Source organism: Salvelinus sp. IW2-2015, linkage group LG4q.2 (genome assembly GCF_002910315.2).
Source record: "Salvelinus sp. IW2-2015 linkage group LG4q.2, ASM291031v2, whole genome shotgun sequence".
In the NCBI taxonomy this organism is placed as follows: Eukaryota; Metazoa; Chordata; class Actinopteri; order Salmoniformes; family Salmonidae; genus Salvelinus; species Salvelinus sp. IW2-2015.
Genome location: NC_036843.1, coordinates 26,787,416 through 26,814,827, shown reverse-complemented (window position 1 = coordinate 26,814,827; position 27,412 = coordinate 26,787,416). Strand labels below are relative to the sequence as shown.

Genomic DNA, 27,412 nt, shown 5'->3' with positions numbered 1-27,412 from the left:
CTGTCTGCAAAGAGTAAATAAAATAGGGCTTTTGCTCTCTTTCTAGTTGCCTTCAATTTGCCCCAGTCACGTCTCACAAAATTATAAGAATTCTGTCAAACCATAGGGGGCGCGTCACTTTAACGTTTGGGGAAGCTATATTTTTCACCTTAATGATAAAGCATTGCATGCATCTATCGTCGCATGTGCAGACTGATGTAAAATAGCCTACTATTCCTATAATGTGATGAGTATATTGCATAGTCATAAATTAGGCTAATAATATAGGCTAAATAACTGTTCGCGAAAAAGTCCGTTCTGATTTCCCACTCCTTTCTTTGCACAGGTCCAGAGCTCAGCCCCCGATTTAAAAAAATAAAATGTGTGATGCGAGAACATTTTTGCCTTTTACAAACACATTTCATGCAAATCTACGACACTTTACTCTCCATGTCCGAATCTTTAATATCACAAAAATGCTGAGATCAAAAGCTGAGATCAATAAAAACGACATTGTCTTGAATGCAACCATCTAATCGAGGCCCATGAAAAGGGGAGGAGGAAATGATTGTCCTAAAAAAAACTACCAGTGGCACTCATCGACGCTCTCTGCTATAGTGCCAATATAATAGGCTCCTTTGGGAGTTGGGAATGTTGTTAGTTTAACTAAAGACAAACAGGTTAGAGATTTGTTTTTGTCTCCTCTCGTTTGTGCTTTTCCCCGCAATTTAATTTTGAAATATTGTGTTAGGTTTAGGGTTGTAGATGCTTTACACTGACAGCTGTAAATGAACAATCAGCTATTTGATATTTGCTACACGCGCTGCCCAAATTGCGCGATTCATGAGTTTAGGTTATGCGCTGCGCTGGGATTTAAAGCAATCAACCAACATATATATTTTTTAAAGAAGCTATTTATCCTCTGTGGCTAAATCATGCACACTGGTGTGGTGTTTTAAATGATTTAATTTATTTTTGTATAGACAGCAGTAAGTATATCATTATGGCAAGTTCAATTCAATTTACTTTAGGGGAAGCTTAACTTGGATGCGCAGCCATTGGATGCGCCGCCAAACAAATAGATGCTGTTGTCTATTTAGATATGTTACATATCAGCTTATACCACTGACTAGCCTAGCCTAGCCTACTACTATTAGCCAATAGCTGCAGAATCCTATAGCCTAATTTCATACTGACATGATCATACCTTTATTTTGAAAAATAAATAAAGCAAGCTTGTACATGCAATTCACTTTTTAATGTAGCTTAGCTATGTCTATCTCTCTCTGCATACTGTCTTTTATCGGGGACATACAATGCAGTTTATGTGACCCGGTTTTAAAGATGCATGCAATGATCAAGAGGAATAGAAGGGGGGCACCCATGCTGCATTTTTTTTAAAGAGAGAGAGAGAGAGAGAGAGAGAGAGAGAGAGAGAGAGAGAGAGAGAGAGAGAGGGGGGCAAAAAGAGAAACCCTGTATTGGCGCGGCAAAGGCTTAACTTGGGCTCCAAACTGGGAGGTTCAGGAGACGAGGAGGTACGCAATGTTCCCGAGGCAGGAGGTGCAGGTATGTCCGCACTCTAACGTTATGATATTTAAGGTGTTTTATGCTAAGGATTTCAAAAGGTGCAACGTAACATGAATGGAGGAGACTGCTCTTCATGTGAATATCAATGATGGTAGCATTTTGTTTAGTTAGGGTGATATATGCATGAGTGGGCCACTTTTTGGTAGATGGCTATGTACACAATCAAAATAAGTCTACCCCTACTCAATGTATGTTTATTTCAATTAATTAAGGTCTTATCTACATTTTGATGATGAAGCAAGTTGATCATGTATTATTCAGTGGATGCTAATACCCCTAAAAGAACATCAGACCCCTACTTTTCCTAAAGCCTGGCTCTAAGTTTTAGTGGGACATTTAAGTCGTTGAAGTGGGACACTATTTACTCATTAGAAATACATTAGTGTCCCACTTCACCTGGCACTTGTTATGAAATCATCAATAAGACTTTGTAGAGGCATATAGATAACACACTCTCTGTTTTTTTTACTTTTTATTTTGTCAATAATCTTCTATTAGACCCTCTCAATGCTATTGGGAAATTGATTTGGGGACATTACAAGCTCTTGGTGAAAATCTATCTAAAGGAGCTTGCTCAGCTTTTAATTGATCCTGAATCTATTATTCCCTAAATGCTGTCCCCTTTCATAAATTGAGGTTATTTTCTAGCCTACATTTCTTACATGTCATTGCTCTTCATTTCTTTCCATACCACCCTTGTTATTTCCCTTTAATTCCTTTCACTGTCATCCCATGATGTTTATGTGCTATATAGCGTCTAGACTTGATTTTGAGACGTTACGAAACAACTAAAACAGCATATTTCAATGTACTTTAGAATATCTAATGAAGGAACTTACATTTAAATTGATTAAAGGTTTATGTTGTGCATTTTTATAGCTGAAAAGTTCCCTGTCTGTCATTTCCTTCATTAGATATGGGACAGTACTATAAATCAGATTTTTATAAAATATTCAAGCTGGTTACATGAATGTTTATTATATTTCAAAACACTATCAATAACTATTAATTTTAACACCAAAATGCTAGATTGTTAAATTATAATTGACAGAATGACAGCCTTTTCATTCTAGTGCAAGGTTTCATAGTACAGCGATTTTTCATCATTTTCAACGGGTCACCCTATCTAAACCTGACCATCAATGATGGGTATGTCCATCAATGATGTGATGTCACACTAACCAACACAGAACACATGCAGTAGCAACCCCAAAATAACATTTGTTGTGATTGGTTTGCAAAATGACCATAGTACTGTACTCTCAAACACAAATGTCCCACTACACCTGATGCCCCACTAATGCGGACTTCACCCTATATTAATAATATGGCATTTCATTCACAAATGTCTGAAACATTTTAATCAATGAAAAACTGTGAAATAGCCTATTTTACCTAAACCGTTTGTAAGTGATTGTCAATTTGAATGTTCGTTAGACTTTGAAAATCTCAATAGGTTGTATACAGTACCAGTCAAAGCTTTGGACACACCTACTCATTCCAGGGTTTTTCTATATTTTGACTATTTTCTACATTGTAGAATAATAGTGAAGACATCAAAACTATGAAATAACACATATGGAATTATGTAGTAACAAAAAAAGTGTTAAACAAATGAGAATATATTTTATATTTGAGATTCTTCAAAGTAGCCAACGTTTTCCTTGATGACAGCTTTGCACACTCTTGGCATTCTCTCAACCAGTTTCATGAGGTAGTCACCTGGAATACATTTCAATTAACAGGTGTACCTTGTTAAAAGTGAATTTGTGGAATTTCTTTCCTTCTTAATGCGTTTGAGCCAATCAGTTGTGTTGTGAAAAGATAGGGGGGGGTATACAGAAGATAGCCCTATTTTATAAAAGACCAAGTCCATATTATGGCAACAACAGCTCAAATAAGCAAATATAAATGACAGTCCATCATTACTTTAAGACATGACGGTCAGTCAATGCGGAAAATTTCAAGAACTTTGAACGTTTCTTCAAGTGCAGTTGCAAAAACCATCCAGCGCTATGATGAAACTGGCTCTCATGAGGACTGCCACAGGAAAGGAAAACCCAGAGTTACCTCTGCTGTAGAGGATAAGTTAATTAGAGTTACCAGCCTCAGAAATTGCAGCCCAAATAAATGCTTCACAGAGTTGAAGTAAACACATCTCAACATCAACTGTTCAGAGGAGACTGTGTGAATCAGGCCTTCATGGTTGAATTACTGCAAAGAAACCACTACTAAAGGATACCAATAAGAAGAAGAGACTTGCTTGTGCCAAGAGACCCGAGGAATGGACATTAGACCGGTGGAAATCTGTCCTTTGGTCTGATGAGTCCAAATTTGAGATTTTTGGTTCCAACCGCCGTGTCTTTGTGAGACGTAGAGTAGGTGAACGGATGATCTCTGCGTGTGTGGTTCCCACCGTGAAACATGGAGGAAGGGATGTGATGGTGTGGGGGTGCTTTGCTGGTGACACTGCTGGTGACACTGTCAGTGATTTATTTAGAATTCAAGGCACACTTAACCAGCATGGCTACCACAGCATTCTGCAGCAATACGCCATCCCATCTGGTTTGCGCTTAGTGGGACTATCATTTGTTTTTCAACAGGACAATGACACAACACACACCCAGGCTGTGTAAGGGCTATTTGACCAAGAAGGAGAGTGATGGAGTGCTGCATCAGATGACCTGGCCTCCAAAATCACCCGAACTCAACCCAATTGAGATGGTTTGGGATGAGTTGGACCACAGAGTGAAAGAAAAGCAGCCACCAAGTGTTCTGCATATGTGGGAACTCCTTCAAGACTGTTGGAAAGGCATTCCAGGTGAAGCTGGTTGAGAGAATGCCAAGAGTGTGCAGAGCTGTCATCAAGCAAAAGGGTTCCTAGTTTGAAGAATCTAAAATCTAAAATCTATTTTGGGGCTCCCGAGTGACGCAGCGGTCTAAGGCACTGCATCTCATTGCTAGAGGCGTCACGACAGACCCTGGTTCGATCCCAGGCTGTATCACAACCGGGCGTGATCGGGAGTCCAAAAGGGCGGCGCACAATTGGCCCAGCGTCGTCCGGATTAGGGGATGGTTTGGCCGTGGTAGGCCATCATTGTAAAATAAGATTTTGTTCTTAACTGACTTGCCTAGTGAAATACAGGTAAAAAAAATCTGTAAAACATTTGTTTAACACTTTTTGGGTTACTACATGATTCCATACTTGTTATTTCATAGTTTTGATGTCTTCACTATTATTCTACAATGTAGAAAATAGTAAAAGTAAAGAAAAACCCTTGAATGAGTAGGTGTGTCCAAACTTTTGACTGGTACTGTACATAGGCCTCAAGGTGTAGTAAATTATATGAGATCTGATTCATAATTTCAATGAGTCATTTTAGCAGCATGTTTAGCAGAAATGTATGTAGCCTAAAACAATCTCAGTGTGGGTAAATTACTGCAAACTCAACAGGCAAATTAGCGCTGAGTGCTGTTCAATGACTAGGTGCTGAAACCAGCCATGCAAAACCAACCATCAGACCAATCAACTTTTAATCAGCCTCCGGCGAGCTGTTTTTGTTGTACATGTTATCAGAGACATTCAATGTCATTATATACTTATAAATTACTGTAGGCTAGGCTATTATTACTTTGATTATTCATGATTGAATGTCAAGTTCGCTTCTGCATTTATAGCTCTCCCACTGGGCACACACTGATTTTCCCACTTTATTTCAATTAAATTACATTGAACCAACGTGAAATAGACGTTGAGTTGACGTCTGTGCCCAGTGGGATATTTTCCTTTGGTTAATTGAGAAGTTATGTAGCGTTTCAAAGGGAATAAAGAGTTGCCAAAGATAGATTGGCAACGGACAGCTGTTTATCATCATTTGTTTCTAAAGAAAAGTTGAATTAATATCTGTATCTCATCTGCAGAAAAGACACCAGTGAAAGAGGTCTGGCAAGGAGATGATGGATCTTCGATTAAACTTGGACCCACAGCTCTTCCCAATGGCAAAGCGGACATGATTCTATCACCAAGACCGTTTACACCATGTGGAATATGATGTTCTTGAATGCCGTTAGGTTTTTGTATTTCCCTATTTTACTGTATGACGCATTCGTCTCCCCCAGTAACATATTTGAGAGGTCAGTGGTTCCTAAAGCTGGTTCGTCCCGCTTGGTGGCCAGAATGGATGGGGACGTTATAATTGGTGCCCTGTTCTCGGTCCACCACCAACCGTCAACAGAGCAGGTAGCGGAGAGGAAATGTGGTGAGGTTCGGGAACAGTACGGAATCCAACGAGTAGAAGCGATGTTCCACACCTTGGACCGAATCAACTCCGACCCGGATCTTCTACCCAACATCACTCTGGGGTGCGAGATCAGGGACTCCTGCTGGCACTCCTCAGTGGCTCTGGAGCAGAGTATTGAGTTCATTAGAGACTCTCTCATCTCGATCCGGGATGATGACAACAAGGATGGTACCTCCAGACAGTGGTGCATGGAAGGGATGCCTGCGAGTCAGCCACCCGCCACCAAGAGACCCATAGCAGGAGTTATCGGGCCTGGGTCAAGCTCAGTGGCTATTCAAGTTCAGAACCTCCTGCAGCTGTTCAATATCCCCCAGATAGCATATTCTGCGACCAGCATAGACCTGAGTGACAAAACGCTCTTCAAGTATTTCCTTAGGGTTGTGCCCTCTGATACTCTCCAAGCCAGAGCCATCCTGGACATTGTGAAACGCTATAACTGGACATATGTGTCAGCAGTCCATACAGAGGGTAAGTCACTGTCTATAGACCTACTGTATGTTTTTTTTTTTACAAAAGTAATTGCATGTTGGTATTTTTGCCTTCAATATCTACTCAAACACAATTTGATTAAGTTTAAATAATTGGCAGAACTGCGGATACTCTCATATGTGTTATTGTACAATTGATTATGATTTTTCATAATTCATAATCCTAATGGATTTAGCTCATAAAGGAGGGGGGGGGGGGGGGGTTCAACATCATCCACCAAAGCGTATAGCCTGTGCTTGTTCATTCAGGCCTTCCTCATCCCTCTAACTTAGGCCTACAGTTCAGGAAAAAGGTACAACCTTCTGGGCACACACTGGTTGAATCAACGTTGTTTCCACGTCATTTCAATGAAATTACATTTACATTTACATTTAAGTCATTTAGCAGACGCTCTTATCCAGAGCGACTTACAAATTGGACATTTGAACAAACGTGAAATAGACGTTGAAGCCTCTGTAGGAAGAAGCCATTTTTTCATGGTCAAATTCTATGGTTGCTCCTAGCACTTTAACGTTCATTAACCCTGGTCTAGCCAGAAGCTTTTGAAGGGCTTATTTGGGTGTGGAGAGAAGTGTCAGACCAGTGAAGAGAGGGCAATGTTTGGATTCAGCTGTTGGTTAGGGAGGACGGAATATTCTATCTCAGTGGCGATTTTAGCATGTAGATCTTGGTGGGGCACAAAAATAAATAATGTGGGATGCATGCAAGCAAAGCCACTACACAACACTAAACAATACATTCAGTGTACTATAACGGTGACAAACGGTGCCCACAAACTGTTAGGGCCTACATAAAGCTGTCCCAACAGCAGAGTTCCAACAGCAGTCCTAACACCTTACCACTGCTACACCTGGCTATCAGCGGAGCCTTGTCTGGCAGCGAAACAGTTCATTCAGCCTCATTTACTGCCTTTTAAAATAACATAGCCGATATGGCTGACTTGCTTCAACAAATGTGGTTTCTACTGACAATTGGTCCTTCGTGGGTAAATTTTGTCATCAAACTTTGTCATCAAAGTCTGGCATTCTCTGGATTGATGGGGCTTTCAAGACGACTGGGAACTCTAAGAAAAAAAGGTTGAATCATGGTGACGTCAGTGTTCTTCAGGTCACCACTCTAGAAAGAGGCCCGAGTTCCGAATTTACAATTCCGAGTTGGATGAAAGTTCAAAACACATTTTCCCAGTCGTAGCTCGTTTTTCCCGAGTTCCCAGTTGTCTTGAACTCACTAATGTCAGATTTTGTAGATCCGAGTTAACAGTTGTTTTGAATGTGGCACAAATCATGCTTCATTGACAGCATGGCCAATGTTGAATGTTTATGAAATATAAACTAGGAAAAGAGACCCTTAATCTTAGACTTGGGACCACACAGGTACTCCACTGAATAGCAGGCTAATAATTGATTTGCTTGCAGTTAGCAACACTGATTCCTTCCAAACCACTCATTGTTGAATTTGCGATTCCCAACTTGTTGTGTAATGTTTATGTCCAATGGCCGATGAGCACCGGTACGTTTTATCTATAATTTCTCTTCATTATTTCTCTTCATATGTCAAGGATTAAAAAGGATTTGCCAGTAGATTGTCGACTTGATTCATGATGATGATGAATAGCTAAGATTTTGAAAGTATGATGTTGACATAGCTACTGTAGAAGCTACTGTAGATATGTGATTTGACGTAATTTTATCTGTGGCCAATGACCTTGAGCCTTTTGGATGGACACTTCTAATGTAACTCTATGGCAGCACCCAAGAGGCTAGAATTTTTTTGCTTCCATTATAATCCAGTTTTACATCGTTGAAGCAGATCAAATCATGACTACAGTCTTAGAAAAAAAGGTGGTATCTATAACCTAAACGGGTTCGTCGGCTGTCCCCATACGAGAACCCTTTGATGAACCCAAAAGGGTTCTACCTGGAACCAAAATGGTTAGTCAAAGGGTTCTCCTATGGGGACAGCTTATGAGCACTTTTGGAACCCTTTTTTCTAAGAGTGTACTTCATCTCCCACATAAAGGTACTACAATAGAAGCTTTTACGTGACGGCATCCCTTGCAATGATTTGTGTTGATGTTCCCAAAGATATCATTTTGTTTTGTTGGTTTATCATGGCAATAGCATATTTACAACTTGCTTCTGACCTCTGTTTAGAAATGAATGTGTGCAACATACTACCTCAACTCCACAAAATTCTTGAGTTATATGAATTGAATCTTTGGAGGATTTCGTGAACCAAGTCTTCCAGAAATGTCTGTCCTACTAAATCTTACTGGGGAGGTGATGGCAGGTAATCCACCAGGTATCCAGCTGTCAGAAAGTATCCTGGTGAGACGACTGTTGGTTAATGACTGCATTTAAGAGGTTAGATAGAAATATATATGCTGTCCTTATCCACAAACTCTCTGCGACATGATGTAATTCAGTCAAGATGATTCATTCGATTAATTCACTTCAATGTTATAAACTACTGGAAATAATAAATCTATATTTTTAAAATGTTTTCCACCTTTATAGTATTGAACAACTACAGCATATGAGACTGAGAAAACAAGACAATTCTCTGCTTTAGTAGCTACAGTTCTGTTCTGCAGTACAGTAATAAGAGCCAGGCAGTAGGATAGATTATTATGCAATAATTAAGATTCCATGCCCCGATGATGAGATATCTGAATGATATACGGTTTATAGCTGCCTGCTTGCTGTGCATAGTCACAGGTTGCGTCCTATGGTATCATATTCCCTCCCTGTATAGTGCACTACTTTTGAACAGAGCCCTATAGGTCCTGGTCAAAAGTAGTGCACTATAAAGGGAATAGGGTGCCATTTGTGATGCGACCTTTGATCTACCTGCAGTGAAGGGACTCAGAGGACTCAGGCAGAGAGTTGTTGATGAACTCATTAAAACCCAATTACATTTCTGTTCTGTTGCACCTTCGTTACTTACCAGACCGATGAGTAGAATGATATGTGTTTTTATTAAATAATACAAGTGACATGAGTTACAGTGACATGACATGGCAAACAGACTGAAAGTTTGAAATGCAGTCACTAGTTATAGGTTGCAGTGCTGTTGTGTTTGGCTTGTTGGCAATACTTACAGGTGGAGTTATAATTCAAAATGTCTTAAACTTCTTCAGAATGTAGAATATTGTATTGACCTTTTAAATAATATTGTGTTAAAATATATATTTACCTTTAAAGACCATGATATAGTGTTGTTTTTTTTGTTTGTTAATTAATGCTGTTTATTTTCCCAGGTAATTACGGAGAAAGTGGCATGGAAGCTTTTAAGGAGCTGGCCTCTCAGGAGGGGCTGTGTATCGCCCATTCAGACAAGATCTACAGCAACGCTGGGGAGAAGCACTTTGACAGGTTGCTGAGGAAGCTGAGAGAACGCCTGCCCAAGGCCCGGGTGGTCGTCTGCTTCTGCGAGGGCATGACGGTCCGTGGACTGCTCATGGCTATGAGACGACTTGGGGTGGCAGGGGAGTTCCTTCTCATTGGGAGGTAAAGTTAGATCATTTTATATGTTCATAATCAGTCTTAGCAATGAGTCAAAGTGAGATATCAAACTGGTGCCGTATGTATCAAGCATCACAAAGTAAGAGTGTTGATTTAGGATCATAAGATTACATGGACAGGGGGACCTGATCCTAGATCAGCACTCCTACTTTAAAACGCATGATTCATTAGGTCCCAGATCAGATCAATCTGAACATAGAATGGCAAATTTTCTGTTCTTACCTTACTCCATTTTGTGGAGTGATTGACCTCATTATTATCATATAGTATAGCGAAATTATTGCCATGACCATTGAGGGTTGTCCTAAGTAATATGGTGCTGTTTCTCCCTTTGATATATCATACCAAGGCCCCCTATGGTTTACTCAGTTTATACTTGAACACAATAATAATCATTATTCTAGCAGTATTGGAGGTCCTTCTGAAAACAGAAAGAAGCTTTTAATCACACTCATTCTCATGAATAATGCATGGTTAGACAGCTCTCTCTCTATCTATTTCTACCGCTCTCTATCTTTCTCTTTCTCCTCTGTCAGAGACCAGGCAAACTGGGGAGGCTTGGGTAATATGGGACAGCTCTTTTCTCTCCCCCTGTCAGATCACAGACGCAGTGGGAGACTAGGGTAATATGGGACAGCACCTCCAGCACAGAGCTCAGTGGTGAGGACTACTGAGCATCAAAGCACAGATCAGCTTGTAGACATTCCCCCACTGTAGTAAGACTGTAGCTATGCAGTGATGGAGCTAGCTAGCATGAAGACCTGACAGGAGTAGTGAAGCTCCAGCAGCAGCTACAACTGTCCCGAATTAGCCTGGTCTTTTTTCAATTGTAGGTTTTATTGTTTCCTTTCACACAATAACAATACAGTTGGACCATGCAGGCTAACCCTGGATAACAGTTTGGACAATTCTTCATCAAAAGACAGAAACATATTGTATATACAAACAAAGTAAGTGATGTAACACTGTTATATGGTGATAGTGAGGATACAGTATGAAACACCGATGATAAAACACAAATCTATAAAGCTTTAAACTCTCTGCAGTTGAGTTATGCAGCTTGTGACGTCTTCGTGGGTGATAAATAGGACACGGGATTGGTGCGGCTGTTTCTTTCTGGGTCAAGGAGACTAGCGACTGAAAAAAGACTGTTTTGTAGAGCAGTGCAGTAAGTGAACATAGCCAGCCCATTGCGTTGGGTCCATCTATGATAGAGGAGGCTGGGGATGACCATCCATCTATCCTGGGCTGTGTGGAGGATGAGAGGAACGGCTTATTTGCAGCGTGGACCTCATTCATCCAGTATGTATCCACTTACTGTTGCAGATGCTTTTACCCAACATACAATACAGTAGTTTGTAAAATACAATGTTACTTATAGTACAGTATAGAGCACACATGTTTTGCAACCCAATATATGTGTATGTGATTCCTGTAAGAAACAAGAGGCCTTCTCTAAATAGCAGAGGTCTTTTTTGTTAAACGCTGATATTACATTTGCCATTGTCTTTGATTTGGGTATATAAGCTACAGGCTTCCTTCTATGTAAAGGTTAGACAATGCAACAATTATACCCAGTATCCCACATGGAGGTGGTATGGCCTGGTTGAGTGTTTTTGTTGTTGTTCATACCATGATTTGAATGATGACTTCAATGTGCTGACGTCAGAGCAGCAGGTTCTTGGAGCATAGTGTGTGTGTAGTGCTGTGAAACAGATGGCTTGATATTGGTGATGTTGCCATGCTGGAGGAAGGAGGAGGGCATTCATTAGTCAATTGTATAATTTTGTGTGCTACACAAAAATATAATATGATTAGCATACTCTCCTGGCAAGTGGCAAGGTGTGTATTTCTATGTATTGTGTTACTGATGAAATGTTCTGTCCCCTATAGTGATGTCTGGGCAAACAGAGATAGGGTGGTGGAGGGTTATGAGCAGGAGGCTATGATGAGATTGCTGTGATGTTCATGTATCATGGAGCACACGCTCATTACTCCTCCCTAAGCTATGAAATAAGTACACGCAACACAGAGAATATATTCATCAACTTTATTTCTGATATTCTCTGGTTGAGAAGAAGCTTTCCTGGAAAGAGAATCTCACAGGTTACATGGACTCTGTCTTCCTGACCATTGTTCACGGCCCCTGCCACTTGGCAAGCAGTTTACTTGAATCAGAAGGTAGAAGTAGTAACACCTTCTGCTCGGACTTCATTTCACTTTCTCTTGCATTTTTGTCGCGCCATACCTTATGCTTTTGTTGTGACTCTTGAAGATGCTGTCTTGCCATCTCCTCCCTCAGGCTGTCCAACTTGTCTGGCATCTATATGATGTAGACAAACAAAAGAACATGTAACCATTTTGTCCCAGTCCCTACCAGAGTCATCTAAAAACTTTCTCAACATCTGTTTCAGGGGACCATTGAAATGCTCTAAAACACCACCCGTTTTGGGGTGGTAAGGAGTAGTCCTAACATTAATGTTACTGTGTCTCTCCCCACAGTGATGGCTGGGCAGACAGAGATGAGGTGGTTGAGGGCTATGAACAGGAGGCTGTGGGCGGTATCACTGTGAAGCTGCATTCGGAGGAGGTCACGTCCTTCGATGACTATTTCCTGAAGCTCCGCCTCAACACCAACACCAGGAACCCGTGGTTCCCTGAGTTCTGGCAGCACAGGTTCCAGTGCCGCATCCCAGGGCACCCACTGGAGAACATGAACTACAGGAAAAACTGCTCAGGTAGATATGGGGAGAAAAATATATGATAGAGAATGATAATGGTTTCTTCAGAAGGGTTGCTGACTTACAATGTAAACTAGCATATGGTATACTTTATGGTGTCTCAACTATAATTACATTAGATTTTTAGATGTTTACATGGTATGTTTGTCTCAAATGGCTAGAAGTTTCATGAAACTGGAGCAAATAAATAGTTTCTGTGCATCTAGCCATACAATAATGTTTTGTTTTTGTTTTATTTTATTTCTAAAACATTCTCCTGGCCAACCAAAGATGATCTAGGTAAATTGAATTTAAAAGGCACATTGGATCTAAAAAAGTGAATAATCAGATGAATTGGTTAGCTAAAGCTATATTGATCACTTGAAACAATGCTCAAAAAGCATGTCTTCAAAACGTTTTTTTCCCCCCACCTTGCACTTTTCTATTCCTTTTGAACTATATGCAGTACCAGTCAAAAGTTTGGACACACCTACTCATTCAAGTTTGTCTTTATTTGTACTATTTTCTACATTGTAGAATAATAGTGAAAAGATCAAAACTATGAAATAACACATATGGAATCATGTCGTAACCAAAAAAGTGTTGTGATACAGCCTGGGATCGAACCAGGGTCTGTGACACCTCTTACACTGAGATGCAGTGCCTTAGACCGCTGCGCCACTCGGGAGCCCCAAAATGTATTTTATATTTGAGATTCTTAAAAGTAGCCACCCTTTGCCTATATGACAGTTTTGTACACTCTTGGCATTCTCTCAACCAGCTTCATGAGGTAGTCAACTGGAATGCATTTCAATTAACAGGTGTCCCTTGCTAAAGCCTCTTAATAAAGGATCCACCCCTTTTTTTCAATTTCCGCCTAAAATGACATACCCAAACCTAACTGCCTGTAGCTCAGGCCCTGAAGCAAGGATATGCAAATTCTTGGTACCATTTGAAAGTAAACACTTTGAAGTTTGTGGAAATGTGAAAGGAATGTAGGAGAATATAACATAATAGATCTGGTAAAAGATAATACAAAGAAAAAAACAACCGTTCTTTTGTATTTTTTTTGTCCATCATCTTTGAAATGCAAGAGAACATTTGTTTAACACTTTTTTGGTTACTACATGATTCCATACTTGTTATTTCATAGTGTTGACGTCTTCAGTATTATTCTACAATGTAGAAAATAGTATAAATAAAGAAAAACCCTTGAATTAGTAGGTGTGTCCAAACTTTTGACTGGTACTGTGCGTTTTCAAACTTAACTTACAAGTTGGTTACCATTGTTTAGCAAATCCAGTGATGAATTCTATAGAAATTACTGATGTTTTCAAAAAATATATTTTGATTCAAGTGAAAGGTAAATATAAAACAATGCATGCAACAGTATATATATATATATATTTTTTTAAAAATATTTAGCATGAATTTACGTTTCTCTTTTACATCTCCTTTTCAAAGACTAGTTTGATCTTTTTTAATGTATATCCACCTCCTCATTAATAAATCAAGCACTAAGTTTCTCTTACGCTCTGCACTATTTATAACAAGGATATTGATAATTTGTGATAATCAGAGATAGAGTCATAGTCTGCTGTTCTGTCGTTTCTTTGTATAGAGCTCCAAAATGGTGAGTGTGTATTTTCCCGAATGAACTCTTAAAGCACATCACTCTGGCAATATACATAGAGGTCGACTGATATAGTGTATCATCAATAGAAAACTCTGTGATTTGTTTGATGGGAAGTCATTAACCTTTATGGTTAAGATGGTTTTTCCTACGCTGCATAGATACCAAACCAGAGGCATATCAACCCTGAAATTCAACGCTATCAATGTATATCTGTTGACCCCTACTATATAAAAGCTATTGGGGGGGTTTTATGCATTGCAGTGAGAGCACAACAACTGATTTCCCTCACACGCTGTGTATTCTCACATCCTCCTGGTTTTGAGATTGCCTGTATAAAACATAAGCCCAATAACATTTGAAAGCATTAGATGAGATGCGAACTGGCTGGTCTGCCTTGTAGAACCTCAAGCTGCATGTTCCTATATGGACCTTGGCCCAATACGTTAAGACACCATGAGGTTAGAATGGACACCACCCAAAGGACATCCAGCCAACTTGATGGAGCTGTGGGAAGCATTGGAGTCAACATGGGCCAGCATCCCTGTGGAACGCTTTCAACACCTTGTAGAGTCCATGCCCCGACGAATTGAGGCTGCTCTGAGGGCAAAAGCAGGTGCAACTCAATATTAGGAAGGTGTTCTAAATGTTTTGTACACTCAGTGTATAACTCTCACTCTTCATACCACTATCCACAACCCTATCCAATCGATTGTTGGTGTGTTTGTTTGTACTTGTAACATTCAGTAAGTTGATACATATATATTTTTTTAAACATGCCTGGCTACAAACAAACAAATCTGAAAACTGAGCAATCATTGTGCCCGAACCGTTTGATTCACAAATTGATACGAATCAAATTGTTGATTCTTTCTGTACCGGATACTATTATTAAAGGGCAACTCCACCACTTTTCAACCTCATATTCATTATCTCCAGCACCAAACCAGTGTCTACATATGTGAAAACTGCGCATTTCTACATTTTGTCGATTAAAAACCAGAACGTTAAAAAGTTCTACACGGTGACATAAGCAAAAGTTAAAACAAACTATGAGATTCACAGTGACGTGGGGAGCAAGAACACACCCTCCCTCTGGCTAGAAACTTGCTGCAGCTTTAAAAAAAAAAAAAAAAAAAAAAATCGTACTTTTAATCCTACCATGTGATATCACAGATCCGCATTTTTCAGGAGCCTTTCTTCTTATCTTTTTAACCACAGATCCTAGAAGCTCGCTGTTTTCACATATTATGTAGACACTGGTTTGGTGCTGGAGATGACGAATATCAGGTTGAAAAGTGGCATTGTTGCCCTTTAATATTGCGATTAGTATAAGACCGAGATCTGCTACAGTATGTGCTTCTTATATTGCTTCTAGCTTGCTTCACGCTTGTTAATCGATAGGGTGTCCCTGGACCTAGTTCTATATTGTTCTCTTCAAATTGTAGGCAAATCGTCAAAGTGTTACTCTACTGTCTCTATCTTTTAACCTACTGCACAATGTGTCGAACTGGTTTAATCACAAGACCTGTATATCTGGCAAACAGGGACGCAACTGGATCGAGGAAGGAATAAATTAGAATAATAGGTTTTCTTCCTCTGTCAATTAATGATACTATTACCACATTATGTATACCTAATTCAATTGCGAGTTACGAATACAAAATGGTTGGTGGCCTCCATGGTAACAAGCATTTCTTTGACGCCATAACATAATGATGCCTGCCCTTTGATGCTCCCAGACACAGAGCAGAACAGCACAGTGTGTCCTTCTGATGCACAAAACCCAAGAAGAACAATAAGCAGGTGTCTTTGGACACCCTATCATTCCTTTGTAATATTTCAGTCTATATTACGCTGCAAAAGATGTTTGACAATAAAAAAATGTTTTATTTAATATTCAGCTATGACTATCTATTTCACTTTGTATTGCATAACATTGTATAATCCTTGTATAATGCTTACAGAACTGAAACATGAAGTACTTAAAAAAAAAAAATATTACTTTGAGGAAACAATGCATCCCTAATCTTCCTTTCATGTTTTAACTGTATTCGGCAGGTTACGAAAGTCTAGAGGACAACTATGTCCAGGACAGTAAGATGGGATTCGTCATCAATGCTATCTACGCCATGGCTCAGGGTCTCCATGACATGCACAGCCACCTCTGCCCCGGCCATGTGGGACTATGTGAAGCCATGGACCCCATTGATGGAAGCCAGCTGCTAGAGTTCCTCATGAGGACCTCCTTCACTGGGGTGTCTGGAGAAGATGTGTGGTTTGATGAGAATGGGGACACACCTGGCAGGTAGGTGTAGCCCAGGCGATGTAGAGTCAGGGTCTCATGATGAGATAGCCCTGCCACCAGACATAAAACCAGTGTCACCCTCAGCCCAAGAGGGGATTTCCTCTTAAACTAAAGGTTAAGATGATGGTTTCCTGAGCGAGATGACTGCGGTATGAATCCGACAAGTACAGCATCTACTCTTAGTACTCAACGAAAATCCCCTGACAGTGACAATACTGTTCGCATATGATTAGGAAGACGTGCCCAGAAGATAACCAATCCTCCTGAAACATAACAAATATCAATATCTATGAATACCAAAGTCCCCTGCCCATGGATGAATATAATATAATCTGTTGCTTTCTCTTTCACTATGAAAATAAGTCTCCATACACTTGAATCAGATACAAGTTTCAGAGCAACTTTCCCTCCACTCTTAGGTATGAAATCATGAACCTACAGTATGTGGAGCCTGGTGCGTTCGACTACATCAATGTGGGTTCTTGGCACGAGGGTCAGCTCAGCATTGATGACTACATGATGCAGATGAACCACAGTGACATGGTCCTCTCCGTCTGCAGCGAGCCCTGCTCCAAGGGAGAGATCAAGGTAGGTGTCAACAGTCCAGCTGGTCTGATGCTACTGAACGATATTATTTATTTATCCATTGACTTTCATTAACACTAGGACGCCCACTGGGGCTTGATTTTCTCATTAAAACAAATCTGCATGCCATTGCGAAAGCAATCTCCTCCTCCTTCCCTTTCCATAACTCGTGTTAGCCCAATTTACACCTTAGCAATCTGCAAAACCTTCAATTTTTCAGATCTGTAAGGTGTAAGCAATATGGTGGACACCCCACCACTACCCTGATTATACTTATTCAGATGCTGCATATCTGCAAATTAAGGGTTAAGGCCAAGGGCCTTAAGTAGGGACTAGGGAGAGAACTGTGACCGGCTGTATGGGTAAATTGAGTGAGTTGAGAGACTCCAACAGTGTAATCTCATCCTGTCTATGTGTTTGATCGAAACAGGTGATCAGGAAGGGAGAGGTGAGCTGTTGCTGGATCTGTACAGCCTGTAAAGACAACGAGATTGTTCAGGATGAGTTCACTTGTAAGGCTTGCGACCTGGGCTGGTGGCCGGACCCTGAACTGGAAGGTATAGTACGGTGCCCTTCCCTTCTCTCTTTCATATCTACAGAATTGTGCATAAATGGGTCCAAAACAGTACCATCGAGTTGTTGGGTTATCTAGGAGTGTATGGTGTTTGCTTTTAGCTTTTTTTGTCTTTGTAGAGGTGCCTACATCAACATATACACAAAGCTAATGAAGGATAAAAGAGAGTGCATTCGGGAAAGTATTCAGACCCCTTTACTTTTTCCACATTTTGTTATGTTACAGCTCAGGTGCATATTGTTTCCATTGATCATCCTTGAGATGTTTCTTCATGTGGTAAATTCAATTCATTGGACATGATTTGGAAAGGCACACACCTGTCTATATAAGGTCCCATGCTTGGCAGTGCATGTCAGAGCAAAAACCAAGCCATGAGGTTGAAGGAATTGTCCGTAGAGCTCCGAGACAGGATTATGTCGAGGCACACATCTGGGAAAGGGTAGCAAAACATTTCTGCAGCATTAAAGGTCCCCAAGAACACAGTGGCATCCATAATTCTTAAATGGAAGAAGTTTGGAACCACCAAGACTCTTCTTAGAGATGGCTGCCCGGCCAAACTGAGCAATCAGGGGAGAAGGGCCTTGGTCAGGGAGGTGACCAAGAACCCGAGGGTCACTGACAGAGCTCCAGAAATCCTCTGTGGTGATGGGAGAACCTTCCAGAAGGACAACCATCTATATGAGCACAAGGTGAGACCCAGATGCAGACACAGGAGGCAGATGGTTGAGTCTTGATATTTATTAAACAATCCAAAAGGGGTAGGCAAGAGAATGGACAGGCAAAAGGTCAAAACCAGCTATGAGTCCAGGAGGTACAGAGTGGCAGGCAGGCTCGAGGTCAGGGCAGGCAGAATGGTCAGGCAGGCAGGTACGGAGTCCAGAAAACAGGCAAGGGTCAAAAACCGGGAGGACTAGCAAAAGAGAATAGAAGCATGAATACGGGAAAACTGCTGGTTGACTTGAAAAACATGCAAGATGAACTGGCACAGAGAGACAGGAAACACAGGGATATATACAGTCGTGGCCAAAAGTTTTGAGAATGACACAAATATTAATTTTCACAAAGTTTGCTGCTTCAGTGTCTTTAGATATTTTTGTCAGATGTTACTATGGAATACTGAAGTATAATTACAAGCATTTCATAAGTGTCAAAGGCTTATGAAGTTGATGCAAAGAGTCAATATTTACAGTGTTGACCCTTCTTTTTCAAGACCTCTGCAATTCACCCTGGGCATGCTGTCAATTAACTTCTGGGCCACATCCTGACTGATGGCAGCCCATTCTTGCATAATCAATGCTTGGAGTTTGTCAGAATTTGTGGGTTTTTGTTTGTCCACCCGCCTCTTGAGGATGGACCACAAGTTCTCAATGGGATTAAGGTCTGGGGAGTTTCCTGGCCATGGACCCAAAATATCGATGTTTTGTTCCCCGAGCCACTTAGCTATCGCTTTTGCCTTATGGCAAGGTGCTCCATCATGCTGGAAAAGGCATTGTTCGTCACCAAACTGTTCATGGATGGTTGGGAGAAGTTGCTCTCGGAGGATGTGTTGGTACCATTCTTTATTCATGGCTGTGTTCTTAGGCAAAATTGTGAGTGAGCCCACTCCCTTGGCTGAGAAGCAACCCCACACATGAATGTGTCTCAGGATGCTTTACTTTTGGCATGACACAGGACTGATGGTAGCGCTCACCTTGTCTTCTCTGGACTAGCTTTTTTCCGGATGCCCCAAACAATCGGAAAGGGGATTCATCAGAGAAAATGACTTTACCCCAGTCCTCAGCAGTCCTATCCCTGTACCTTTTGCAGAATATCAATCTGTCCCTGATGTTTTTCCTGGAGATAAGTGGCTTCTTTGCTGCCCTTCTTGACACCAGGCCATCCTCCAAAAGTCTTCGCCTCACTGTGCGTGCAGATGCATCTGAATCAACTTTAGGAGACGGTCCTGGCGCTTGCTGGACTTTCTTGGGCGCCCTGAAGCCTTCTTCACAACAATTGAACCCCTCTCCTTGAAGTTCTTGATGATCCGATAAATGGTTGATTTAGGTGCAATCTTACTGGCAGCAACCCTTTTTGTGCTAAGCAATGATGACGGCAGGTGTTTCTTTGCAGGTAACCATGTTTGACAGAGGAAGATCAATGATTCCAAGCACCACCCTCCTTTTGAAGCTTCCAGTCTGTTACTCGAACTCAATCAGCATGACGTCCAGCCTTGTCCTCATCAACACTCACCTTGTGTTAAGGAGAGAATCACTGACATGAGGTCAGCTGGTTATTTTGTGACAGGGCTGAAATGCAGTGGAAATGTTTTTTGGGGATTCAGTTCATTTGCATGGCAAATTTTTATTTATTTAACTAGGCAAGTCAGTTGAGAACAAATTCTTATTTTCAATGACGGCCTAGGAACAGTGGGTTTAACTGCCTGTTCAGGGGCAGAACTGTACCAGATTACAGATTTTTACCTTGTCAGCTCTGGGATTTGAACTTGCAACCTTTCGGTTATTAGTCCAACGCTCTAACCACTAGGCTACCCTGCCTCCGATCATGCTTCATAACATTCTGGAGTATATGCAAATTGCCATCATACAAACTGAGGCAACAGACTTTGTGAAAATTAATATTTGTGTCATTCTCAAAACCTTTGGCCATGACTGTACACCAGGGATAATAAGTGACACCTGGAGGGGGTTGAGTCAATCACAAGACAGGTGAAACAGATCAGGGTGTGAAACAATCTCTGGAGCACTCCACCAATCAGGCCGTTATGTTGGAGTGGCCAGACGGAAGCCACTCCTCAGTAAAATGACAGTCCACTTGGAGTTTGCCAAAAGGCACCTAAAGGACTCTCAGACCATAAGAAACAAGATTCTCTGGTCTGATGAAACCAAGAATGAAATCTTTGGCCTGAATGCCAAGCATCATGTCTGGAGGAAACCTGGCACCATCCCTACGGTGAAGCATGGTGGTGGCAGCATCATGCTGTGGGGGTGTTTTTCAGCGGCAGGGACTTGGAGACTAGTCGGGATCGAGGGAAAGATGAACTGAGCATAGTACCGAGAGATCCTTGATGAAAATCTGCTCCAAAGTCCTCAGGACCTCAGACTGGGGTGAAGGTTCACCTTCTAACAAGACAACGACTCGAGCACACAGCGAGCACACAGACAAGACAATGCAGGAATGGCTTCGGGACAAGTCTCTGAATGTCCTTGAGTGGCCCAGCCAGAGCACGGACTTGAACCCGATCGAACATATCTGGACAGACCTGAAAAAAGCTGTGCAGCGACACTCCCCATCCAACCTGACAGAGCTTGAGAGAATCTGCAGAGAAGAATGAGAAGGGCCTCCCGAGTGGTGCAGTGGTCTAAGGCACTGTTTAATCCATTTTAGAATAAGGCTGTAACGTAACAAAATGTGGAAAAAGTAAAGGGGTGTGAATACTTTCCGAATGCACTGTATACCTGGTTACAATACATCAGAGGATTTTTAGCCATATGTTATCTTATACTATTACATCCATGTGTATTATTACATGACATTACAAGTATATTGTCAATTTAAAGTCAATATTTACTTCCTTGCTCATGTGATGCACTCAACCTTTCTGTTCAGGGGGATACTTCGGGATTTTGGCAATAAGGCCCTCTATCTGCTTTCCCAGAATCAGATGAACTTGTGGATAACATTTTTATATCTCTGCGTGCAGTTTGAAGGAAGTTGCTAACTAGCGCTAGCGCAATTGCTAACTAGCATTAGCGCAATGACTGGAAGTCTTTGGGCATCTGACTGGAAGTCCATGGGTATCTGGTCATTGTGCTAACGCTAGCTGGAAATTGCGTTGGCACTAGATAGCAACTTCCTTCAAACTGCACGCAGAGACATAAAAATGCTATCCACGAGTTCATCTCAATCCTGAAGTATCCCTTTAAATATCCCTTTAATAAGAGCTCAGAGCAGATATCTTATTCACAGGGGAGGCACTATTCCCACAGGGGTATTACAGTCTGATTTTGAAGTTCAGTTCCTCAAAGCCTTCGCAGCACAACACTTAATTTGTGCTCAGCAGAGTTTATTCATCCATGATTGTTGGTAACAGCACTATTTCACCCATCTGGCCTATACCGCTTTCCTATTTTCAAAGGTGCACCCCATGACACCAGAGAACCATTAATCATAATCAACATGTATCATACAGCCCTAGCTTTCTTATTGCTACTGCTTATGGCTTTCAAGCTCTTCAAAGATAAGATGCTCTCCTTTAAATTCATTTAAATGTTTACCTTTCACGTCAGAGGTATTAGACATGAAACAACGATACTAACCAAAAATAATTGTCATCAACCTTGTGAAAGTGAACATTTTGTTTAGATAGCAATTATTTTAACAACCATAACACAAACTACTTAATGACCTTGTGTGATTATTTAGTTTTTGCTGTTTGACGTTAAAGGGATACTTCATGATTTTGGCATTGAGGCTCTTTATCTAATTCCCCAGAGTCAGATGAACTCATGGATACCATTTTTATGTCTCCGGGTCCAGTATGAAGGAAGTTAGAGGTAGTTTCGCAAGCCAATCCTATCTAGCATTAGCGCAATGACTGGAAGTCTACAGGAATCGGGTATCTGCTAGCATGCTAGTAGATACCCATAGACTTCCAGTAATTGTGCTAACGCTAGTTAGCATTGCCTTACGAAACTACTTCTAACTTCCTTCATACTGGACACAGTGACATAAAACCGGTATCCACAAGTTCATCTGACTCTGGGGAAAAGGATTAAGGGCGTAATTTCCGAAACCCTGAAGTATCCCTTTAATATAAAATTGGTCAGTGAAATATTTGCCATTAGTTAGCTGTGTCAGTGGATGGATACTGTGGTGATGTTGGATGATTGGACCAGTGTTATGCTGCAGTGATTTACTGACTCCTGCTGCAGTCCTGTCGTTCCCCCTCGCCTCTAATGGCTATGCTTTGTACTACAGCTTGCCTCTCCCTCCCCATGGCTAGCTGAGCTGTGCACTGGCCCTCCCTAAGTAGAGAAGGGGTTTATTTATAGTTGAGCTGAAAACCTACTTTACTACTTGGTGTGTTTTCCAACTGGAGGCAGCGATTACACAGGCTCTCAGATGGTTGATTTGGGGAAAGAAAAATGCTATAGGCTACCCATATTTAATTAATAATATTCAACTGTGCAGAATGAAAATTTTTATCCACTATAAGTTTATTTCATCCTTTGTGATTTTGGGTAGTTTTGTCAATTTGGAATTAAGAAATGTCAAGTCAGACATACACTGTCTGGGACCTAGGTTAAATCAATCAATCAATCCACCAGTCAGTTAGCCTATTGCATACAGTAAGAGCCTTTGTGCTTTGTTTCAAATGAAATATCTTCAGAGAAAGGTCTCACGCTTATTCTCTTTATCTGTGTCTTCTCCCCAGGTTGCGAGCCCATCACCTTGCGGTACCTGGAGTGGGGGAACCCAGAGTCCATCGTCCAGGTGGTGTTTGCCTGCTTGGGCATCCTGGTCACCTCCTTTGTCACCTTCATCTTCGTCCTGTACCGAGACACGCCTGTGGTCAAGTCCTCCAGCCGCGAGCTCTGCTACATCATCCTGGCCGGGATCTTCCTGGGCTACATCTGCCCCTTCACCCTGATCGCCCGGCCCACCGTGGTCTCCTGCTACCTGCAGCGCCTCCTGGTGGGCCTCTCAGCCACCATGTGCTACTCAGCATTAGTCACCAAGACCAACCGCATCGCACGCATCCTGGCTGGCAGCAAGAAGAAGATCTGTACCAGGAAGCCGCGGTTTATGAGCGCCTGGGCCCAGGTGATTATATAGACTTATTTAGATTTCTCTTTGTTCTTGTTTTCATCTGTTTGGTTTGGACATTGGATGCCTCCCAAATGGCACCCAATTCCCTATATAGTGCACTACCTTTGACCAGGACCTGCATAGGGCTCTGGTCAAAAGTAGTGCACTATAAGGAATAGGATGCCATTTCAGACGCACCTATTGTTTTGTCTTTGGTATGTCTTTGTGTCCTTGAAAAAAAGCGGCATATAAAACCTGTGTGTTCTTCTTATTTTGTATAATCAGCTGGTGATCGCCGGCCTCCTAGTCAGTGTCCAGCTCACCCTGGAGGTTACTCTGATCATCCTGGAGCCGCCTATGCCCGTCAAGTCTTACCCCAGCATCAGGGAGGTCTATCTGATCTGCAACACAAGCACGGTGGGCATGGTAGCGCCACTGGGCTACAACGGCCTGCTCATCATGAGCTGTACCTACTACGCCTTCAAGACGCGCAACGTTCCGGCTAACTTCAACGAAGCCAAGTACATCGCCTTCACTATGTATACAACATGTATAATCTGGCTGGCGTTTGTGCCCATCTACTTTGGCTCTAACTATAAGATCATCACCACATCGTTCTCAGTGAGCCTGAGTGTTACTGTGGCATTGGGCTGTATGTTCTCGCCAAAGATCTATATCATCCTCGCCAAGCCGGAGCGCAATGTGCGCAGCGCGTTCACCACCTCAGATGTAGTGCGCATGCACGTCGGCGACGGCAATATCGCTTGCCGGAGCAACAGCCTGCTCGACATGTTCAAACGGAAGAAGAACTCTGAGAAGTAAGTTGATGGAAATGAGTCATTCCTGGGCCTGTATTCAAAGAGTCTCAAAGTAGGACTGCTGATATAGAATCAGTTTAGCCTTTTAGAGCATAATGAATAAGATAAGATGGACAGGGGGATCTGATCCTAGATCATCTCTCCTACTCTGAGACGCTTTGTGAATACGGGCCCTGCTCCTGAGGTACCACTGGGATGCTGATTTTGCTTTACAGTAATTCACGCTCAGAGGGCAGAGTCTGCGTACCAAATGGCAACCTATATAGACTAGTTCTCTACTTTTGACCTGGGCCAAAAATAGTGCACTATGTATTGAATATGGTGCCATTTGGGACACAGAGAGAGTGTTACAGGATATTATGCCAGATCCAGGTCAATGTTCAATTAACAACCACCGTTGATCTGTTGCTGAATATAATTAAAACCAGCATACCCATGAGTACTGAAGGATCACTATCAGGATACACTGTACCACAGAATTAGGATGTATAGTATATTGGAAATACGTTCATCTGAATATATAAATAAATATACAATCCTCAGTAATTCAAACCAAAAATATGCATTTTGTAAAGTCTCCATCAACATAGAATTGATTTGTTAGAGATTTTAACTTTCCTTTTTAAATATGTTATTACATGAACCAGAAACACAGTTGTTGTCTCCACCTTTCTGAGTCCCTATGAAATAGCTAACAGCCATCTTTATTCTGTTCATAGTTCTAATGGAAAGTCTGTGTCATGGTCTGAACCAGGTGCAAGACATCATCCTCCAAAAGGGGAGCACAATTGGCACAGACTGTCTGTGCACGTGAAGAGACAGGAAGCAGGATGCTCCAATCAGACGGCCGTCATCAGACCCTTAACTAACACCTACCATAACACAGGCAGCAGCATGGCCATGGAGTTCTCTGACCTCAGCACCAAGACTCTGTACAATGTAGCTGAGGAGGACGAGAGCGACCTAGTCAGATACAACCCTCCCCTTAGTCCCCACATGATGTCCCATGGGCAGATAATGCCCACCACCGGTGGGCCGATGAAAGAGGTGGACGAGGAGGTGGTTGAATATTACCCTCCCGTTGAGCACATGCCCCTGCACCTGCCACAGAGCAGAGTGATCCCCCAGCAGAGAGTCATCATGGACCACCTACAGCTACAGGAGGTGGTGGGCAAGTACAACAGTGATTTCATCATCCCTGAGCTCAATGATATGGACATGATCATTCCACCCAGCCCTGTTGGTGGTGGTGAGGGTTTTGGGGGCAGGTCTGGGAGCAGTCATGGCAGGCCTGTGTACCACCAGGCTCATCTCATCCAGCAGCATGCAGTCTTGCCCCTGCAACTAGACCTTGGCTCCCTCGACGACGAGGAACACACCTCCCACCTGGAGATTGAGGAGATTGAGGAGGATGTAGAGGTGGAGAACGAGCAGTTTGGCCTCCTCCATGGATACATGTATGACAATGCCCTGATTCACGAAGAAGAGGACGACGACGACCTCGTTCAGCTCAAATTAGCAATGGAGAATTCTATGGCCCTGATGCCCCCCTCCCCATTTCGTGATACAGCGAGCATGGGGAGCCCCTTTCATAACGCCTCACCCGTGTCCGAGTCCATATTGTGCACCCCTCCAAACTATGCCTCCGTCATTCTGAAGGACTACACACAAAACTCCTCAACGCTGTGAACGAGTACTGTAGATATGGTAGAATAATATAGAGCCATTTTGTAGCTGATGACTTGTAGCATATTATTTGTGTTCCATTTAATGACCAGTAAGAAATGGTCAAAATGTCTTGAATACGTTATTGAGTGATTGACTGGACTATATTGGTTGACTCATGAAATCTATGAGCAAAAGTGTGTGTTTACAGGGATGAAAGTGAACAAAAAAAAGCACAGGACACACTTTTAAAAAGGTCTTATTGTTGTATAATAAATATCACGAAGAAAAGATTGAACCTGTTGCGAAATGTATTTCCATGTTTATGCAAGAGATGAACAGATTTGAACTTGCTCAGTGTCTTATTAGGAAAGCAAAAAGCTAAGATAGTCTTCTTCATGTAGCTTATTGAAGCTATTGTAGTCTTCTTCGCGTAGCTTATTGAAGTCATGTAAGTAGCAGTTATTAAGGGTACAATGCAGTGTCAATTTGACCATCATCAGGTATTACAATAATGGTTGTGTTTGTTGCTTGTTTTCTCTAAGGCAAACTTAAGCCGCTTGAAAGTAGATTGTTTATCATAATAGACTATCCAACCTGTAGTTCACAAACATGTCTATAAATAATGTATGCACTGTGTAGGCCCATGTTTTCTAATACAGTTATAACCTTACAATGTCAAAATATTCTAGATGAATGTGTTTTGTTGTTTTGCTCAAAACAAGTGTGTATTATTCGGAAAAAAAGCACAGAGATTGTCACAGTCACTTTCTTCATCGGATAACTTCAGAATGAATATATTATACAGATGAAATAACCAACTACTGTAAGAATGTAGCAAACAAAACCAGAAGGATTCAACTGCCATGTATCCGGATTGCTTCCATTTACAGAAAAACATTTTAAAATGTCTCTAATTTCTATTGCAAGTCTGTATATTTTATAAACACTCCTCTAAATCCATACTTGCAACAGTGTCTATTATAATATGACTGCCAAAAATGTAATTTGTTACTTTTGTGAATGTACAGTATGTAGTAGTATGCATCCTATTTTGGTAACGATTCAGATTAGTTTTACTAAAAGGAATTACTACGTTTATTTTACAATTTATAAGTGTGTTGCTTATAGTGACTGTTGGTTTGTACAGTATAATTCTTACTTTTACCAATTGTTATGATCTTACTATATATAATGTAATAAACAATGGCTAGTAACATGAATAGGCTATTTGATAGATATGAGTCAAATAATGCTTTGTTTTAAACATGTATCAAACACAGTAGTGCAAACAGTCATTGTCGTTCACATTATTGAAGATATATGTTTTGTTAGAATAAATAAAATACTTTTTTTTGCACGTGTACTGAGTCATTCATTCGTGGTGGCTGTCTATACCTTGGTCACCTGCGGCAAAA

General features: G+C 41.4%; 1 protein-coding gene across 2 annotated transcripts; it reads left to right on the top strand.

Annotated features, from left to right (window-relative positions):
* The first annotated feature begins 1,460 nt into the window (after positions 1-1,460).
* LOC111963537 (metabotropic glutamate receptor 1-like) lies at positions 1,461-27,344 on the top strand. Of its 2 annotated transcripts, none has more exons than XM_023987045.2 (10): positions 1,461-1,548; positions 5,491-6,338; positions 9,619-9,868; positions 12,386-12,621; positions 16,298-16,544; positions 16,964-17,132; positions 17,560-17,686; positions 23,138-23,526; positions 23,797-24,329; positions 25,049-27,344. In XM_023987045.2, the coding sequence occupies exons 2-10, from the start codon at positions 5,609-5,611 to the stop codon at positions 26,016-26,018; spliced, it is 3,651 nt and encodes a 1,216-aa protein (XP_023842813.1). In that variant the 5' UTR covers positions 1,461-1,548; positions 5,491-5,608; the 3' UTR covers positions 26,019-27,344. The 2 variants fall into 2 exon arrangements, with proteins under 2 accessions (XP_023842813.1, XP_023842814.1); XM_023987046.2 differs by having other exon boundaries at positions 25,084-25,455.
* Positions 27,345-27,412: the final 68 nt, after the last annotated feature.

Coding starts and splice junctions, on each gene's coding strand:
- LOC111963537 (XM_023987045.2), top strand. CDS start 5,609: ATGTGGAATATGATGTTCTTGAATGCCGTTAGGTTTTTGTATTTCCCT. Junction 9,869..12,385: donor GAGTTCCTTCTCATTGGGAG/GTAAAGTTAGAT, acceptor CTCTCCCCACAG/TGATGGCTGGGCAGACAGAG. Junction 17,133..17,559: donor GCTCCAAGGGAGAGATCAAG/GTAGGTGTCAAC, acceptor TGATCGAAACAG/GTGATCAGGAAGGGAGAGGT.